The sequence below is a fragment of the Dasypus novemcinctus genome, chromosome 20 (genome assembly GCF_030445035.2).
Source record: "Dasypus novemcinctus isolate mDasNov1 chromosome 20, mDasNov1.1.hap2, whole genome shotgun sequence".
Lineage (NCBI taxonomy): Eukaryota > Metazoa > Chordata > Mammalia > Cingulata > Dasypodidae > Dasypus > Dasypus novemcinctus.
In genome coordinates, this window is record NC_080692.1 from 31,803,349 (window position 1) to 31,822,835 (window position 19,487).

Below are 19,487 nucleotides of genomic sequence, written 5' to 3' on the forward strand. Positions count from 1 at the left end.
GTGATTTTTGCCTGATAGAAAATTTAGCAGGTAATATTTGTTGCTAAGAGTTCCACGACAAAGACAAGAAAAATAAGGTCTTAACACATTGTATGTGTCAGGTTGTGGTAGCCAAGACTGAATGGAAAATCTAACAAGTAGTGAAAGGGGAATTAATCTTTGCAATTCAGAATCAAACTTGCAAACAGTGAATAGCCTTTTCACAATTGCTAAAAAATGGAAGCAGTCCAAATATCCATCAAGAGATGAATGGAGGGGCGGCGGTTTTGGCCCAGTGGTTAGGGGGTCCATCTACCACATGGGAGATCCGTGGTTCAAACCCCGGGCCTCCTTCATCATGTGGAGCTGGCGCATGTGCTGTGCTGATGCGCTCAAGGAGTGCCCTGCCATGCAGGGGTGTCCCCCACGTAGGGGAGCACTGCGTGCAAAGAGTGCCACCCGTAAGGAGAGCTGCCCAGCGTGAAAGAAAGTGCAGCCTGCCCAGGAAAGGTGCTGCACACATGGAGAACTGACACAACAAGATGATGCAACAAAAAGAAATACAGATTCCCATGCCACTGACAACAACAGAAGCGGACAAAGAAGATGCAGCAAATAGACACAGAGAACAGAAAACCAGGGTGGGGAGGAAGGGGAGAGAAATAAAAAAATAAAAAATAAAAAATAAAAAAATAAATAAATCTTAAAAAAAGAGAGAGATGAATGGACATAAAAACGTGGCCTATACATACATGGAATACTATTCACTGTGGCAAGAAATGAAATTGTATTACTATGACAAAAATGGATGAATCTTGTCGAAGTTATTGAGTGAAACAAATAAGAAATGTTCACAAATTACTTTGATGCTTAATACAGTCTCCAACAAAATCATGTCAGGGTATTTCTTTAATGACATTATTGAAATGAAATTCATATAATTTAAATTGCATAATCCAGTGGTTTTCCATATGCTCACAGAGTTTGCAATCAACTCCACTATCCAGTTTTAGAAAATTTCATCACCCCTAAAAGAAATCCTTTTTCCAGCAGTCATTCCCTTTCCCACCTTCCCTCAGTCCTTGGCATCTACTAATCCACTTTATATCTGTATGGACTGGTCTATTCCAGACACTTCATATAAATGAAATCATAAGATATGTGATGTTTCGTGACATATCAATGCCAAATTTTCAGATAAAACTGAAAAGAAGCCAGAGTCAAAATAATACCAACAGTATGATTTCCAATACACAAATTTATTTATTAACTTTTTTGGTGCTGGAGCCCAGGGATTGAACCCAGGAACTCACATATGGGAATTCAGAATTCATCCACTGAACAACATCAGTTTCCTTGAGTTGGCTTTCTTGTTTGCTTTTTCCTTGTTGCGTGTTTTCATTTTCTCAGGTGGCACTGGGAACTGAACCCAGAACCTCCCATGTGGGAGGTGGGTGCTCAACCACTAGAGTCAATTCCACTCCCTAATACATAAACTTTTAAATTCAATACAAATCTACAGTGTTAGAAATAGATGATTAACAAGAGAGGGTCTTATATGAGTAGCTGATTTTATTTTATTTTATATTATTGAGTTATGTTGAGCTTACAAGGATGTATCTACTTTGTGATAAATCAGCAAGAGGTAAATTAACGATTTATGTTTTTTGGTGTATGTTATATTTCAAAACTTGTATTTAATACATTATAATTATTAGACCAGACAATAGAATTCATTATGAGACTTTTGCAATAATAGGATCTCCATTTCATGAAATATAAAGTCCCTTCAAGGACTCCAAACTCCGGTGTTCTAACTCAAAAATGCATGCTTACAAATATAGCGTCTTGAAGATTCACAGCTGACTGCCTGGAAGTCATGTGAGACTAGCATAGCACAGTTATATGTATGATTTGAGCTGTTCATTCTGTAATGGAGAAAAATGCATAATGAAATTACATTTTATAAGGGTGATCCTCACAGCTGCTTTACAAATAACAGTATTAAAAGAATATTTTTAAAATGGATAATGACGTCTTTCATGAAACATTCATAATTGCACTGGTTATTTTGAGCAATGAGCATACAATTCTTAACTAATGTTTATATTGACTTATGTCACTAATTTCAATATTTTCCTACATTTCCATAATGCAAACAAATTTATTAATATTATTCTTATGAAAGGTTCATTTTTTTTATAGGTTTCCTTCTTCTATAATATTGTTAAGTAAAACTTACTTTCTGTGGATAGTTGAGATCTTTTCCCATACCCATTGTTGAGTATTGCTTTTAAGAGAGAGTCCAATCCATAATCCTAATGAGAGGGATCTCAGCATATTCTACCAGAAAACAAAGAAATTCCATTTAAATCATCATTTCTAAACATTAATATTTTTAATGCAGGTAATGTTTTCTTCCTTATGTTCATTAATTTTCAAAACAAGATGCGAATGCTGAATTGAAAACTAATCGTTCATATTACCAAATCTCAAGTTTAGACTTTTGACTCAAAAAACTCATAAATATTTATTACTGATATTTTTATTTATCTTCTTATATTTGTGTTGACAGTGAAAATTGAGATTTATATCATTTAGTAGTCAACCAGCTCCACAAAATTAACATACAAATGATTTTTTAAAGTTTCCATACACTGTGACATTTTTCCTCTAACTAAATGTATTTTTCTATGTTTCTAAGTTAGAGTTTTGTGAATGATTGAGGTATTGCCATTGAGGAGATAAATGACATGAAGGCCAAAATTTGTTTTCTGAGCCACACACAATTTATTAACGAGATTAGTCCCACTTTCATCTGTTTCCATATTGCTGGAATATATAAATAATGTCAGACTTGATGGCACAGGTACATTTTTCACTGCTACTCTCTGCTAAGTACAAGGATAAACACTGAAAATGAAGAAAGACATAAGCAAAAGACAACTCTAACAGGCAGGAAGAGAAAGGTAAAATTATGTAGGTCCCCAAGGCTGGTAAAACGGACAGGCAGGGTATCTTATGTCCTCCACCCAAGAGAGAAAAGAAACGTAAGCCTAAAATTTCCCAGGCCCTAACCCAGTAACAGAAGGTGGCTCAGGTAAATTCGATCCTTCCCTGGATTATAAGAGTCCTGCAGCAACGCCAGGTGAACCCAGCAGTACTGGAGAGAGGCATCCACTAAGAGATGTGCCAACATAAGTGGTCAAAGGCAGAGCTGCTCCTCCCCCAGCAGAGAGGATCTATAAGGGCAATGCTGCTCCCAGGAAGTCTCTGACCCAAAAGTCAGCAGGCACACCTCCCCCACACAGACCCCAGGCTCCAGTGACACTAGCAAGGGGGGCCCTGCAGGTGAGTTTACAACTATCTCACAAGCAAACATGTACATTTTTAAGAAGTGAACACATTTTGGAGAAGTTCATAGTATTTGTTTGAAATTTTGGAGATTCTCGAGAGTACAACTCTGCAAGAGAGTGACAACCTAAGTCACAGGCTATGTTACAGTAGGTGGTACGCATAAGGCTAACTACTAAAATGGTTGGGAGATTATTTTTAATTATGTCGCTTTTAAAGCTAGAATATTTAGGATTCTCCCACTTAAAAAATAGGAAGAGAAAATAAAATTAAAACCTAATGAAGAAGGAAGATATGCACATATGATCCTAAATCAATGAAAATGGGAAACAATAAGTAAATAAAACAAAATAAGATTCTTTGAAAGATCAAGTAAGTTGATAAACCTCCAGCCAGGCAGACCAAACAAAAAGAGAAGACACAAATTCCACACTCAAAAATGAAAGAGGAGAAATACCTACAAAACTTACTGACGTAAATACATTAATATATTATGAACAATTGTATGCTAATGAACAGGAAATTTGGGTAATGAAACCATTTTCTGGAAAGACATCAAAGACCACTCAATGAAATGATAAACTGAAAATACGACTAGCAAAGCCAATGTTAACAAGGATGTGAAGCAAGTGAACTCGCCAATGATTTTAAGAGGAAAATATAAACACATGGAAAACAATATACCAAATTTTCTTTTCAAAATTTCATCTAAACATATACTTAACCTATAATAAAGCAATTCCAATGTAATTGCACAAAAACTGAAAGCTTATATCCCCATAACTTTTTGTACAAAATGCATCGTGGTAGTTTTCATCATAAAAGTAAACTTCTGGAAGCAATTCAAATGTCCACCAACAGGTGACTAGATAAACAAGTTATGGAATGTGCATTCATTGTATTAATATATAGGAAGAAATAGTTAGTGTATGGATAAATCTGAGAAGTATACTATGTTGAATGAATAATTCCAATAACAAAAATAATATACTGTTTGATTCAATTCATGTGATCATTGACAGAGTAAGAACCAAACGATGAAGTTAGAAATAAGTTTGAAATTGAGGTTTGAATAGATATAGACACCCAGGTATTTTATGGGTTAAAGGGAATATTCTGTCTTGATTGGGGAGGTAGCTTCATAGGTATATACAATTTTCAAAAGTCATTGAATTATGTGCTTAAAATTGTGCAGTTGAATGCAAGTGAAACATGGTAAAAAAACCCACCAGATGAATAGATGAGATCACCACCTTAACATAAACACCCACATGTACATCAACACGCAAATGAATAAGCAAATTTGTTAAATAAGTACAATTACTATTCAACAATAAAAAGGAATGTGTTCTTGAATCACCTGTGGATGAATCTCAAAATAATTATCTTGAATGAAAGATCCAGGCAAAAAAGTTTATGTATCACATGACTCTATTTTGTTTCGGTCTAAAATATTCCAAATAATTCATGGTAAATAAAGCAGATCCATATTTGCCTTATGATCCTACAAGTTGTATAAATATATCAAAACTTATGAATTATATGGTATAAATATGTGCAATTAATTGTATATCAATTATACCTCAAAAATGTGCTAAAACAGGAAAAAAAGAAACTTCTTTATTCAGACAGAGTTCTCATAAAAACAACAAAAACAAGAGTAAACCTAAACAATGTTGAAATGTTCCCTTCTGTTACAGGTAAATAAGACCATGATGTCCTATATCACTATTTTTAATTAACTTTCAATGGACAGCTTTTCAATGGAAAAAATGAAATAATTAAATATATATCAATGGGAAAGAAGAAGTGAAACTGACACCTTAGAGATTTAAAAGTCCAAGTGTAATATGGTGCTATTGAATAGAAATGTGATCGAATTACATAATGTACCAATATAAAAATTAATACCAGTAAATTTGACCATGTGATCTTGGTGCAAAAAAAAAAATTAAACAGTGGAACTCAAGTGATGTAAAGAAACACACAAACACATACACATACCTACACATCCACATACTTAATTTATGACAAGTTGCCATTAAACAGAATGGAGAGATTATCATCTTTGCTACACATTATGCTCCATCAATTAGATAATGATATAGAAAGGTCAACTTTTTTTCTAATGCTCAGCAAACACAAAGAGAACATCCAAAACAATAAAACTAATAGATTGGAAATCTAACACTTAAAATCTTACCGTTTCTTCTTCAGTATCCATATAAAATAGATGGGATCGCTTAGAAGCACAGGCCATCAAACTCTCTTCCCATGTTTTGAGTTCAGGACTAATGTAATAACAATTGTTGGAATATGTAAACCACTCCTCTGGGCAATGACAACAATGAGAGGCTGAAGAAATTTGTGAATTACTGTATAGAAATCATTTGAATTTTAAAAGGAAAATTAATTGACATTTTTGCAAAGATATAAACATATGTATGCACACAAATATATGCACACCCTCACAGGCTGACATATATAAAACAACCCCACACACACACAGATAAGGGTCAGTCTCTTAAACTCTAATTTATGTACCCATATAAGGCAATCAGTCAAAATCTTCACCCTACACATGTCCTGAAAAACCCTGAACAATACTATTTGATTAGAATACGAAAATATTTGCTTGTATTCATATTATAGAATATTACAACAAATTGGCAAAAGTGGTTTTAAATGAATACCCCTCAGTGTGGAACAGTAAGGAATGTTTTTATATAATTTTTTATTTGTGAATATTTATTGCTCAATGTTAATTTTTAAATTCATTTTTGTGTATCCTGAGACAGAAAAGATATAACATGTACCTATATGTGAGAAATTGAAAAACCATCACATACCTTTCTGGGATCTTTTATGCAGGGAATCATTTTTCTGTTCCTGTATTTCTATAGCTAGAAATAGAATTGTTATTCTTATGAAATTAATACTGCTATTAATAAATCACAATAGTTTTAGATTCCTAGCTTGAAATTTCACCTATTATTTAGAAAGTAGACCAGTGTTGAATAAAAAAAATATTTTACCTGGGAAAATTAATAAAGCAATTCAGGTTTGGGAGATAAAATTTCAAAAGCCTAATGGACCAAAACCTTCTTGTTCAGAATTTGGTTTAATGACTGCCAAAAATTAATTTGCATTTCTCGGTTTTTTCAGTAACCTTGCTTCTTCTAAAGCAAGTCTTTGTATGAGATCAGAAGTTGCATATACATAAATACAATTAGATTTCAAAATAAATACTCTCTGCAACCATTCTGTAATTTAGACTTTGACACTTCAGAATACCCTTCCACATCATTCAAATAATGACGTTTAGTCCAAATAAATACATTAAAATGACACCTTTATATCTAGCTCAAAATTTATGAACTATTTCGAGGCATTTTCAAAATCTTGAAAATGAAAATTTCCCTATGACCTTTCAAAAACTCACTTACATGGAGTAATAATTATGACTACCGTGGTTATTACAGAGGCCATCAAGACAACGCACAATATTCCCAGGATCCCAGCAATGAGTCTTCCCGGAGATGATGCGAAATCTGCAGAGAGAGCAGGTCAATAGAGGCAAGTGTTTCTTTTACACACACAGAGTCATATTCTTAACTGCTGGACCCCAAACCCCCACCCACCCTTGTAATGTTTCTCTCAGAATATAATTTTCAAGAAATATAATGTTCCGAAAGTCTGATTGCCATAGCTCTTCAGAATTCAGACTGGAATACCATATCCACACTTTGAGCACTGATCCAAAAAACGAAAAAAAAAATTAGCTTTTTCTCTAAATCTGACTATCCATGTTCCATGTCTATAATCTTTGCTTTCCCTTCTCCTCTGGCCCCCAAGTGCACATCCTAGAGCAGTTATATTGAGAATCTATTAAAGGTTTTACCTTTGCTGTGTGAATTCTTGTCATTCTTTTGAAGATCATGAGAAGCATTTTGAAGGTTTAATTCCACATAGTTTATTTCCTGCTCGGGGTCTGAAATGAAGAGTATACCCTTAGGTTTGATTTGCTTCCTCTTCGGGTTCTTGGCCAGATTCAGTTCTGTGTAGGTAATTCTGTCATTATCCATCTCAGCAGCTCAGTGCTCACAGAGACTCTGCTCTGGTATAACTGCGCTTAATTTGATACCTGGTGTGTAAAGAACAGTTCCCTAGTCCACCCACACTAATGGAGGAGGGGAGCAGGTGCGCTGAAGAAAGTGCCCATTTCTCAGTTCAAGAATCTAAAGGTCTGGTTCTAAATGACTCAGAGATTTAAGCAAACGTCTCAAGGTAGAGTAAGCATGTCTTAAAATATTCTGCATTTGACAAAATACTATTGGTTGGAGTGGCGTAAAGAAAAATTGTTGAGCAATAAAGTTCATAGGTAAGAATAGCTTTATTTCTTAAAAGTTAGATTCTACTGAAATATTTTAACACTCTGACACCAGTGTTAAAAATTAGAGTTTTATTTTGGAAAAGATTATACATCATTTTTCATGATACCTTTGAAATCCAATGACAAATCCTGAGTTCTCTGAAGATGGGGGATGTGGAAAATTAGCATACATTTAATTTATTACACTAAATTATTTTAATTTACTAATGTTTGTTTATTTATTAAAGGAGATACAGTATTTTCTCTGATCTTTTTCTTATTAATGAAGGTGTGGAAAGTTTTTAGAACTCATTAAAAATTTAAGGAAACATTTTATATGTTTAAAAATGTTATATGACATACTAAATTTACCTACATCTTAAAGAGTATTGGAAACACCACCCCCAAAAAATGGTGCTTTAAGTATTTATTTTCAGAAAAGGAATTTTCATTGATTTAATGATGAAATAAACGACCATAAGTTCACAAATAAATGTGCAGAGCACGTATGGAAGCAGATAATGGGCTCTAGCTTCCAGAATGATACTATGGTGTCAAAGCTTCAAGAGTTCCTCTGGTTATGTAAGTAATTGCAGTCATTGTTAATGCAGTTTAATAGTTTAGTCACACACTCTTCCAGGTAGAATTTAACTCTGCTTTAAATCTTAAAATGTGTGGCCTTTAAATAATTATAACTGTCTCTAGGACCTACTTTTCAAATGTAAAATACAAATAATAATATAGCAAAAGTAATGTCTGTAAAGCACTAAAATAATCAACTTCTCAATAACTGTTTAGCTTAATTATTATTTTAGTCAGAGTTGCCATGTTATTTTTTCTCATTCATATCAGTTAGAAACTGTGAAACAATTCATTAGGAAGGAGTCTCTTAAAACAGCGTGATTCTTATTTTGTTTGGTTGCGTTTTTTTTTTTTTTGGTGGTTTACCTTAAATTTTTTAAGTCTTTTGAGATTAATTAAGCTTAGGTTAGCATTTTATCGAAGCTAGCTCATCCTAATTTAAAAAAAAAAACTGCACGTATTTAAAATAATTTTTATGAGGATTTATGTTTTGCTTTCCATCATTCGATTAATTCCTTTTTAAGAACAGTTATAAAGTACAGGCTAATTAAATATAAAATAATTCATTATTATGCAATGACAAATTTTTTACCACTTATAAAATTCAAAATTAATGATTCATTGCCATGATGATTATACAACTTCCATTTAAAATACATTCATTAACAAACTCAAATGTGTGTTTGCATGCATTTGACAAATCTCCACAGGAAATGTTTACAATAATATATGAAATGATTTAAATATTTCATATTTGAGGCATGCTTTTGATCCTGAATTATTCAGAGAAAGACTCCAATGTTCCAAATTGTTTTTCTTGTATATAAATCCTGCAGCTGCAGCAGGCACAGCATTTAGCATCTCCCACTCAATGAGGTGGGGCGGCAGGCAGACAGGGGCAGTGGACATACATACCTCCGTCAGCCAGAAAGTCATGCATCCTTGGCTGACTCTCCTAAGGAGGCCTGGCATAGCTGGTGAGAAAGGAGATGTTTAAGGAACCAATCCAGGGCCAGAGCAAACAATATCTGTCCTCTTCACTGACTGTCCTGTGTTGACTCAGAGCGAAGTCAGAGTGTAAAAAGCAGGTGGTTCATGAAAGTGTCACCTAAAGGATGAACAGGAAATTCTCATAATTGGGTTATTTTTAAGCCAGCTTATCACCCTGCACACCTACAGAACATACGAGACTTCAAACTCCTAATAAAAATAGGAGTCTGTCTTGAAAGTTGTGACTGTTCCTTGCAAGTGCCTATTAAGAAAATTGTTTCACCTTCGATGGGTTTTGGTGGGAATGTTCCATTGGAAAATAGTTCTGTTCTAGCTGTTCATCTTGATGTGGTTATTAAAGGATTACTGACATTTTGAGAAATAGCAGTTTTAACAGAAGCACATGTAAAAGTAACATTGCTTTAAAAAACTATGCAGTTAACTTATTTCATTCTCAATCACAGATTCTGCATATTTAGTCCATGTTAACACTAACTTAAATGTCTAAGCCCAACATTTAGGGTTGTTTGCTGAATCTTGACATGATATGCTTCTTTTTTTTTAACAATTCATTTTATTTTATTTTTATTTTTATTTTTTAAAAAGATTTATTTATTTCTATCCCCTTTCCCCTCCCCCCCAGTTGTCTGCTCTCTGTGTCCATTCGCTGTGTGTTCTTCTGTGACCGCTTCTATCCTGATCGGCGGCACCAGGAATCTGTGTTTCTATTTGTTGCATCATCTTGTTGTGTCAGCTCTTTGTGTGTGCAGTGCCATTCCTGGGCACGCTTCATTTTCTTTCCTGCTGCGCAGCTCACCTTATGGGGCACACTCCTTGTGCATGGGGCTCCCCTACACAGGGAACACCCCTGCGTGATACGATATTCCTTGCGCACATCAGCCCTGCGATGGGCCATTCTCCACACTGGTCAAGGAGGTCCAGGGTTTGAACCTTGGACCTTCCATGAGGTAGGTGGACGTTCCATCTATTGGGCCAAGATATACTTCTTTTTTCTATCTCTCTACCACAGCATTTCTATTATCATGTCAAATATTCAAAGAGCATATCACCACTATCAATAGATAAAGATTTTTGTCACTAATTAATCTGAGGAATTACTACATTTTCTACATTATAATAACTGACACAAGACCCTAAATCTAGAACTTATCCCCTCTGTTTCTCGGCTCTAGTTCCTAAAATTCTGTATTCAGTTATTTTCTTTTAAAATAAATCATTTAATCTTCAGATATCCCTTGATAAAAATTAATGGTCTTGTAAAGAAAAACACTATAATATCAGAATATATCACATTGATGAAAATAAAAATGTCAAATATCTACTCATTATATTATTTATTCATTCTACAATAATAAATAATAGTATTGTAATAGGAATCTTAAGGCAAAAATGACAAAATTCACGTAAATCTATGTAGGAAATGAAAAGCTCTTTTTAAAAAAAAAAAAAATCTCCTCCAAACAAAAGTAGGGAAGGCATAAAAAGAAGACTTTTAACCCACAAGTGAAATGACACAAGAGCATGGGGGAAAAAATTTAAATCTGGATTATCTACTTGTACCAAATAGAATTGTTTTAATCATTCCTCATCTCGAATCAAGAAAAGGAGAAATGTTTGTTCATTTGCTACCTAGTATTCCTAAGGAAATTCACCTTCCTGTCACTGGTAGGAGATTGAGGACAGATTCAATGTCAAACCTTAAATTTTGTTATTTCTAAGAAATATGGCACGTAAATCCATAGTTTCATTTCTGGATTCTCTACTTATTTTTGTGCTCTCAATAATAATAGCTAATGCTGACTAGCTATATATGTATTTTTATTTGTTATATTCTCATAAACTAAATTGATAATATTTTTGTGTCTAAATATATTAATTTTTGCATATATATACAAATATATAATGAATCAATACATGCCTGTGATCTATACACAAATGTTTATAGCAACATTTTTATAAATGCTAAAGATGAGAGCATTCAAGATACATTCCAACAGGTGAATGGATAAATAAAGTGTGCTATATCCACACAATGGGCTATCATTCATTGATTAAACAAAATGTGCTATCAAGCCACACACACACAAAAATAAAACACAAAAGAAACTTAAATGCATAATTCCAGTGAAGGAAGCCCGTCTGAAGAAGATTCAAAATGTAACATTCCATCTATATGACATTATGGAAAAGGTAAATCTACAGAAAAAATATCGACACTTGCCAGAAGTTCAGGAAATGGGGCTGAGGAATGAATAGGTGGAGAATGGAGCATTCTAATATAGAGTGATTTTGTATGATAGTAGAATGGTGGGTACATGACATTACTCTTTTGCCAAAGCCCATAAAATTGTAAAACACAGATTGAACCCTAATATACCTGTACAGTTTGATATTGTTTATGATTTCCAAAATAGATATTGGATTGCATTTTTAAACTGGTCTGTTTCTCTGGATGTATTAGATCGTATTAGACTCAGAGGTTATACTTTTTATTATTAAATCAAGATTAGGCCTTTTATTTCACTATGTCATTAGGCCAACTCAGTTGAAATCCCTGCCTATAGCCAGCCTACAGCTGTGGGCTATATAAAAGAATGCGTAACCAAAGACAGGGATGTAACTACATGGAGAATGAGAACACATAGAGTTTAGTTTTGGGCTCTGAAGCCCTGGGGAGAGAGCCGAGCACTTTACCTGATAGTTTGCAGCTACAGAGACCCGAGCCCTGAACACCTGAGAAAGCCCAAAGAAGAGAGCCCAGGGAGAGAGACAAGCCTTCTGCTAGGCTGTAGCTGGGAATGGAAGGAGCTGGGACTACAGAGACTTAGGAGTAACAGGAAGGCTGAACCCTGGCAGAGACTGGCAGCCATCTGATTGCTACAATATGTGGCAATAGACTTTGGTGAGGGAAGTGACTTAACTTTATGGCCTTGTGACTATAAGCTCCTACCCCAAATAAATCCCTTTTTAAAAGTCAGGAGAGTTCCGTACTTTGCATCAGCACCCTTTGGCTGACTAATACAATTCCCTATTAGTTTTAGTTAATAATATCATATTAATCATTGGCTCATCAATTGTAACAATTCTATCATGCCAAAACAATATGTTAATAATAGAGAAACATAGGGGCTGAGGGAAGGCAGGTATATAGGAATTCTGTCCTATCCCTGTAAGTTTCATGTACACATAAAATTGCTCTAAATATTAAAGTTGTTACAACCAAGAGGGAACTTCCTTTATCTGAAAAAGAATTTATGCATACATAAAAAAGAACTTTATACTTAAAGCTTTATTTCTAAGATCAGATACATGGCAATAGTATGTCTTCTCTTCAACCTTTGAAAGAAGGATCTAGCAAGTATAGCACAGAAATAAGGAAATAAAATTTATAGTATACAGTTTTTAAAAATATTTATTTTATTTATTTATTCCTCCCCAACTCCTCATTTCTGCATTTGCTGTGTCTGTTTTTGTGTGCTGGTCATTGCTTTTTTAGGAGGTACTGGGAACCAACCTGGGGCCTCCCATGTTGGAGGGAAGATCCTAATCATGTGACCCACCACTGCTCCCAGCTTTTTTTGTTTCTCATTATGTTTTCCTCCACATGTTTCTTGTTGCATCATCTTGTGCATCAGCTCACCATCTGGAATCCCTTCATCAGAAGGAATCAGGAACCAAAACTAAACCCGTGTGGTAGGCAGGAGCTCAATCACTAAATCCACATCTACTTCTCCCAGATTTTTAAAGTAAAAAAAAAAACTAATTATTTTCAGATTATCTGTAGTGTGTGAAGTAGAATCAAATTGATCTAGAGATAAACTACTATAAATAAGATCTCTTGGACAAAAATTTAGTGGATGAATATCAATTGTATTCATATATTAAACGAATATCTATTGTCTATAAACATTTATTTAAAAGTTAGTGTATCACAACAACAACCAAAAAAACAAAAAAACCACCAACAAAACTTTCAGAATTAAAGAGAAAGAATTGTGGGTATGGACAGTAATACAATAGAATATACAGTGCAATGAAATTGTCAAACTCTATATATGGAGAAATAAGAAAGCAATTTAAAAGCATAACATTGAGTTAAAAAGCAAGACATTAAAGAGCATATATGATTAACTTCACCTACAATCTAACAACAGAGCAAATTACGTTACATTGTTTAGAGATGTGTATGTACATAGGAAAACTAGAAGAAAAAAGCAAGGATGTTGTCATCATTAAAGAGTGGATACTGGTTGCAAATTTTAGATAAAGAAGGGAATTTTTATTTTAAAATGTATATGTATGATTTTTCAAGATACATTCTTTGACTTTTCCTAAGTGGTAAAGAAGTTTTGTCTTGAGTGCTGTGTCCGGCTGTGGAAAGTTATCTTATGAGTTTCTTCTTATAACCTTATATTTCAAAATAGAAGAGATATAAACCAGTATTGTTGCCTGTTTTTCAAATGTACCTGGAACAATCTTGATTTTTTAGATAATAGTCCCTCAGGCTCTCATTCCAGGCTTTATCTATATTTAGTAATGAAATAATGACCACTGCTATAGGTAAGCCACATATGGGAGCAAAACACATGAGGTGCTAAAAAAGAATATGATTTAATATTTGAAAACAAATTTCATTTTAATATAGAAATTTCTTACTATTCATTTATGAGCATAAAGAACATATTTGTGAATACATGTGTGCACATATAGATACATAAATGAAAACCATGTAGCCCTTACTCTACTACTTGCACTACGTAACATTTAAAATGCATTTTAAATAAACATGTCCTTATAAAATTCCAGAAAAAAGTAACAACAGTGCTTAATCTTAAAAACTAGAAATACATAGTAGTGTACCACATAATAGAAAATTCAGATTTAAGTTACTAGAAGAATGGGGGCATAGTGTTTTTAAAAATAATATTTACTTCTAATCATTGATCGCCTAAACAGTGGCTTATGGTGAAAAGACATCACTCATTCTTTATTCGGTACTTTTCCTAATATTCTCTTGTCACTTCTAGAAACGAGTATAGAATATATAACTGCAAAATGGGAAAATCATTTAGATTCATTACTTCCCTTTGCTGTTGAAGATACAGACATGCTGAGCAGCCATCTTCCAGCCCTTGCCTCCCCCACTGCCTGTTCTATTTGTGTGCAGGTGTTTTAGCCTGTTTACATTCAATCACCTGGGGCGATGTTAGTTCTAATGAAAAGACCCAACAGTATTTAAACCTGGATGCCAGGATCAAGCAGCTCCAGATGTAATGAGGCAGGAACTCTGAGAGGCAGGGTTCCCTCTCCAGGGATCTTACAAATAGACCACCCTTAGCAGCACAGATTTGTCACTTCCCTCCGATGTAAAGTAGAGTGTGCGGAAATGTCCTCTACCAACCCTGACCAGTCGTGATGGGATCTCTTCCCCTACCCTTTGTACCCTTTGTACCGTGTCAGCAGTAAAGTGGTCCCTTGCCAAAGGTGTCTGCTGTGCCTGAACCTGATTTCCCATGATGCAATATAAAGAAACTCACAGAACAATGATAAAATGCTCATATATGAAAAAGAATTAACTGAAATAATATTAAGACAGAGGGACTGTGGCAGTTTGAAATTATTTTATGAATCCCAAAAAGTGAAATACTTTGTTTAGAAACTAGCTTGTCTCTTTGATTGCACTAAATTTAGTTGAGGGGCCTTTGATTAGATTATTTTATGAGTTTGACCACGGGCTTTTGATGAGTGTACATCAGGTTGATTCTCCACCCCTTGCTGGGTCTGATATAAATGGACACAAACAGAGAGACACACAGAGGAAAAGGAAGCTGGCATATTTAATTCTGCAGTGTGTGAGAGAGAAGATTGCAGGAGAACAGAATCCCTCCAGAGGCTGAGAGTGGCTGGGCCCACGGAGCAGCTCAAGAAAGACAGTAAGCCCAGAGGGCAAGGCAGAGACCTCGGCAGAGCTCAGCAGCCATCTTTCCACATCACGAGGATGCAATGCCAGAATCCACGAGAGGTGACATTGATGAGTAAGCACCTCTTCTGGTGTCCTGATTGGGATGTTTCACATCCTTGGAGGTGTAAACTTTTACCCCAAATAAATCCACTGCATAAAGCCAAAACATTTCTGGTACTTTGCATTGGCAGTTCTTTGACAAGTTAAAACAGAGCCTTTCAGACACATATTCATCTGGCACAGATTCCTTATGTTGTCTCAATGATTTATTTAACAAGAATTATTATGACTATGATAACCACAATGATGATTCATTTCAAACGTTGATTGATGGCCAGAATCTCAGCAATGAGTCTCAAGGTAGGAATAGAGAATCTACAGGGATAAAAACAGTGAAAATGTGAAATAATTAAATCTGTGGAAACAACTGGACTTTATGTGTTTGCCTATAACAGAAGAGGAGCTCTGAAAAAAGTGAAGAGAGCAAAGCAATACCCAAACTGAGTGAAATAATTTTCTTAGAAAACAAGAGTGCTTCTTTGGATTATAGCACTTAATGAACTATTTGAGAATATATATATTAATAATTACTGTGGGATAATGACCTCCAGAACTCTTATTTTATAATTTAAATTAATTTTTTTCTATTAATGTTTGTATATTATCTACTACAACAAATCAAACATTTTATAAAGATATTCTGTGTTCTTGAGAAAGCCAACAATAGGACTGCTTAGAAAATCTATGAATTAGGTATAACTTTAAAGTTACCTGGTCAGATATTTACTATTATTATTGATAAAGATCAAGTATTGAAAACAACTTGCAAAACAGACTGTGATGGTTTGAAGTTGTACCATCACATTCTCAAGTCTAATACATTTTTGGGCATGGATCTATTTTAGGTAGGATCTTCTGATGAGGCTACTTCAGTTAAGGTGTGACCCACCTGATTCAGGACGGGATTTGAATTACTGGAGTCCTTTATAAGCAGAATGAATACAGAGAAAGTAAAAGAGAAAGCCACAGAAGCAAGAACTGAAACCCAGAAGAGAGGGGAGAGAGCAAAAGATGCCACCATGTGCCTTGCCATGTGGCAGAGGAGCCAAGGATCGCTGTTAGCCAGTCTTTGGAAAGAAAGCATCACCTTGATGATGTCCAGATTTGGATATTTTCTCAGCCTCAAAACTATAAACCAATAAATTCCCATCACTCAAACCAAACCATTTCATGGTATTTCCTGGAGTAGCTTAGGAAACTAAAATTTCACTGACTTTCAAAAAAGTTTGAAATAAAGTATCAATTAAGGGTATTAACATTTAAATTTGTCAGCATATGCGCCCTTCCCTTGTCTAATAGGGGATATAGCTCTAGGCAGGATAGCTGCTACCATCTCAGTTTGGTAAATATTAGGTTGCTTATATTGATGAATATTCAAAGTTAGGAACCTGGCCTTTATCCAGAACATATGTTTCCTTCTGTCCCTTTCTAATTGTAATGACTTAGAAAGAACCACCTCTCCTTGTGTTGCCCTTCTCCAAATTTCCAAGCAGTTTATCTTAATAACAAGTCATACGTTACCCAAAAGATTTTTATGGCTTAGGAACCTGGGTTAAGGAAAATCAAATAGCCAGTGGCAAATGAAGCAGTAGAGGATATAGATGAGAGCTCTAAGGGTTTGAAAAGTTCTGACAATTCAGACACATTTTCAGGGGTAGCCAAAGTCATCTGGGATTTGCTCTTAAACATCTTTTAATAATTGTCAAAATAAATAAGAGATTTACTATAAAAGGTAGTTCTTTGTATCTTGCCCTTTTATCCATCCCTTTCGAATCCACAGTTAAAATTATAGCAACAATATCAAGAATAATTTTGGCTAAAACGACTAATGGATATTTTTAAAATATCCCAATATCTGGAATAGTTACTAGGGCATAAACACCAAACATAACAATATATAGTATTATGTTAAATAAGTTTTCATTTGTCTCCTTAAATCTTATATCCCATTTAGGCAAAGATTACAGCAAGATATGACATTTGTCATATGAGTGGTTCATAAAATGAGAGTGGTTACACTTCTGAATCTTGTTTACATCACCTTCTATGCATAATTTGTAATACATAAATGTCCTGGTTTTGCTTCTTTAGAGGTTACCAGCTGATAGTTCCAAGTTTCAAGGGAAACACATATGGAGACCTTGTCTTTGTAACCAGCCCTGTCATTAAAAGAAAAGTCATATACCTAACATGTTATAAAGAAATAGCATATGATGTGCAATTAAAATAGAGAAAAAAATAAGCCAAATTCTGTATAAGTATTTTTAAATTCCATAGTAAACAAAAATAAGAGGGTTTTCCTGTATTTCCAAATAAGGTAATGTTGGACATACCTTATAATGATCTTCATCATTTGAACATTTTTGTAAATACAGTTGCAAACCCTGAGTTGCAGACCCTCCTTTAAAAATTTTTCCCCTCTTAACAAACCCCTCTGGGATGGTTAAGATCACTTGGCACACCAAGGCAGCTTCACCCAGGAAGACACCTGAGAGGGAAGGCATGAGCTCCCCGCCACTTCCTTCACTTTTTCTTTTCTTTAGGTTGAGGTTTTAATGTCAAAATATAAAGTCTTATAAGGTCTTAAAATAATCCTGTCACAAAATAAGTCAGCTTGAAGCTGTAAAAACATTATTTTTTTGTCAAAGATTGTTTTTCTGTTCTCATTTGCTGTAGCCAGCTGTCAGCATCTTCTTTAGAGATCAGTTTTTTCTTCATAACGACACCAGCATGTGGCTCTTTGGCTCTCCAGGTATGGTTTACAGCCTAAACGTGTAACACTCCCAAGCAAGAGCTCCACTGTTGTTCCACATGCTTGAACAAGCTGAGCTAGTCCTAGAGTTTTCTGCACATTTTGGCAGATCTTGGAGAGGCAGTACTGGAACTCCACACCACAGTCATTCTTGCTTTTGCCACAGATCTCACTGCACCTGTCGGGTTGGTTGCAGCACATTGTCAGGGAAGGGATGTCAGAGTTAAGATGAACACCAAACCTCGGAGAGCCACATCCATTCGGTGGGGAGGGTTTATAACCATAATGTGGAGAAGGCTTCCGTCTGTCACTGCACTTGAACGGACAGAGCCTGTCCTCGACTCCAAGGAGGTCCAAGGCGGCGTTCAGGGACGTGTCTATCTTGTGCACATCTTTCCGGATGATCTTAAGGGTGACCCTCAGGTCAGTGTTCTGGGCCTGCCCTTTGCAGCTCAGGGTGGCTGCCAGGAGCAGGAGGGTGAGTGAGGGCCACAGAAGCACAGGCATCTTTGCAGCGCCAGGTCTTACCAGGCTCCATGGGTCCCTGGAGCTGCAGCGCCGGGCACACTCCATGGGGTCCCGGGGACGCCCATTTTATTTTATTTTTAAAGAAGCTTTAGAGTACATAATTGATACATCCAAATATAGGGGGATTCCCATACAGACCACCCCTCCCTTCTGACACTTTTCCCCATCAACAACATCTTCCTCTAGTAAGGCACATTTGTTGGACTTGATGAGCACACACTGAAGCATTGCTACTAACCATGGTCAACAGTTTACATTACAGTTTGCACTTTGCACAGCACATTTTTATACATTTCGACAAAATGTGAAATGGCCTGTATCCATCATTGCAATGTCATGAAGAACAATTCCAACACCCTATGTATCACCCTCTCCCTTCCCTCAGAGTCTCTGGTGACCTCTGCCTTTTTATCTGTGTTACAAAATCATCCATTGCTAGAATAGTAATAAGTCTACTTTAGTCCAAGTGGCATTCCCACACTTAACTTTGTTCATTTGCTTTGTGACTCACTTGTGTGGGCACTGGCTCACTGTGTGGGCACTTGGCTTGCTGCACAAGCACTCGGCTCACCATGTGGGCACTCATGCGGGCACTTGGCTCACCACTTGGGCACTCAGGGGCACTTGTCTCATCAAGCAGGTACTGGATCATTGTGTGGGCTCACTGCCCACCATGCAGGCACTTATGGGGACACTTGATGTGCCATGCAGGCACTCAAGCAAACTCTTGCTCACCGTGTAGGCACTAGGCTCTCCATGAGGGCCTTTGGCTCGCCACGCGGGCACTGGCTTGCAGCCCAGGCACACTCTCTCTTCCTCTTTTTCACCAGGAGGCCCCAAGAATTGAACCCAGGTCCTCCCGTATGGTAGACAGAGGCCTAATCACT

The 19,487-nt window shown here is 35.7% G+C and overlaps 1 protein-coding gene and 1 pseudogene across 2 annotated transcripts; both read right to left on the minus strand.

Moving 5' to 3' along the window:
• Positions 1–1,227: 1,227 nt before the first annotated feature.
• Positions 1,228–7,559, minus strand: LOC101425586 (NKG2-A/NKG2-B type II integral membrane protein-like). Of its 2 annotated transcripts, none has more exons than XM_004451230.3 (6): positions 7,235–7,559; positions 6,780–6,884; positions 6,183–6,236; positions 5,537–5,664; positions 2,222–2,322; positions 1,228–1,907 (listed from the first exon to the last, which is right to left on the minus strand). In XM_004451230.3, the coding sequence occupies exons 1-6, from the start codon at positions 7,416–7,418 to the stop codon at positions 1,793–1,795; spliced, it is 687 nt and encodes a 228-aa protein (XP_004451287.2). In that variant the 5' UTR covers positions 7,419–7,559; the 3' UTR covers positions 1,228–1,792. The 2 variants fall into 2 exon arrangements, with proteins under 2 accessions (XP_004451287.2, XP_004451286.2); XM_004451229.3 differs by having other exon boundaries at positions 5,537–5,688.
• A 10,456-nt stretch (positions 7,560–18,015) lies between these two features.
• On the minus strand, positions 18,016–18,579 carry LOC131274737 (group XIIA secretory phospholipase A2 pseudogene; annotated as a pseudogene).
• Between the last annotated feature and the right edge of the window lie 908 nt (positions 18,580–19,487).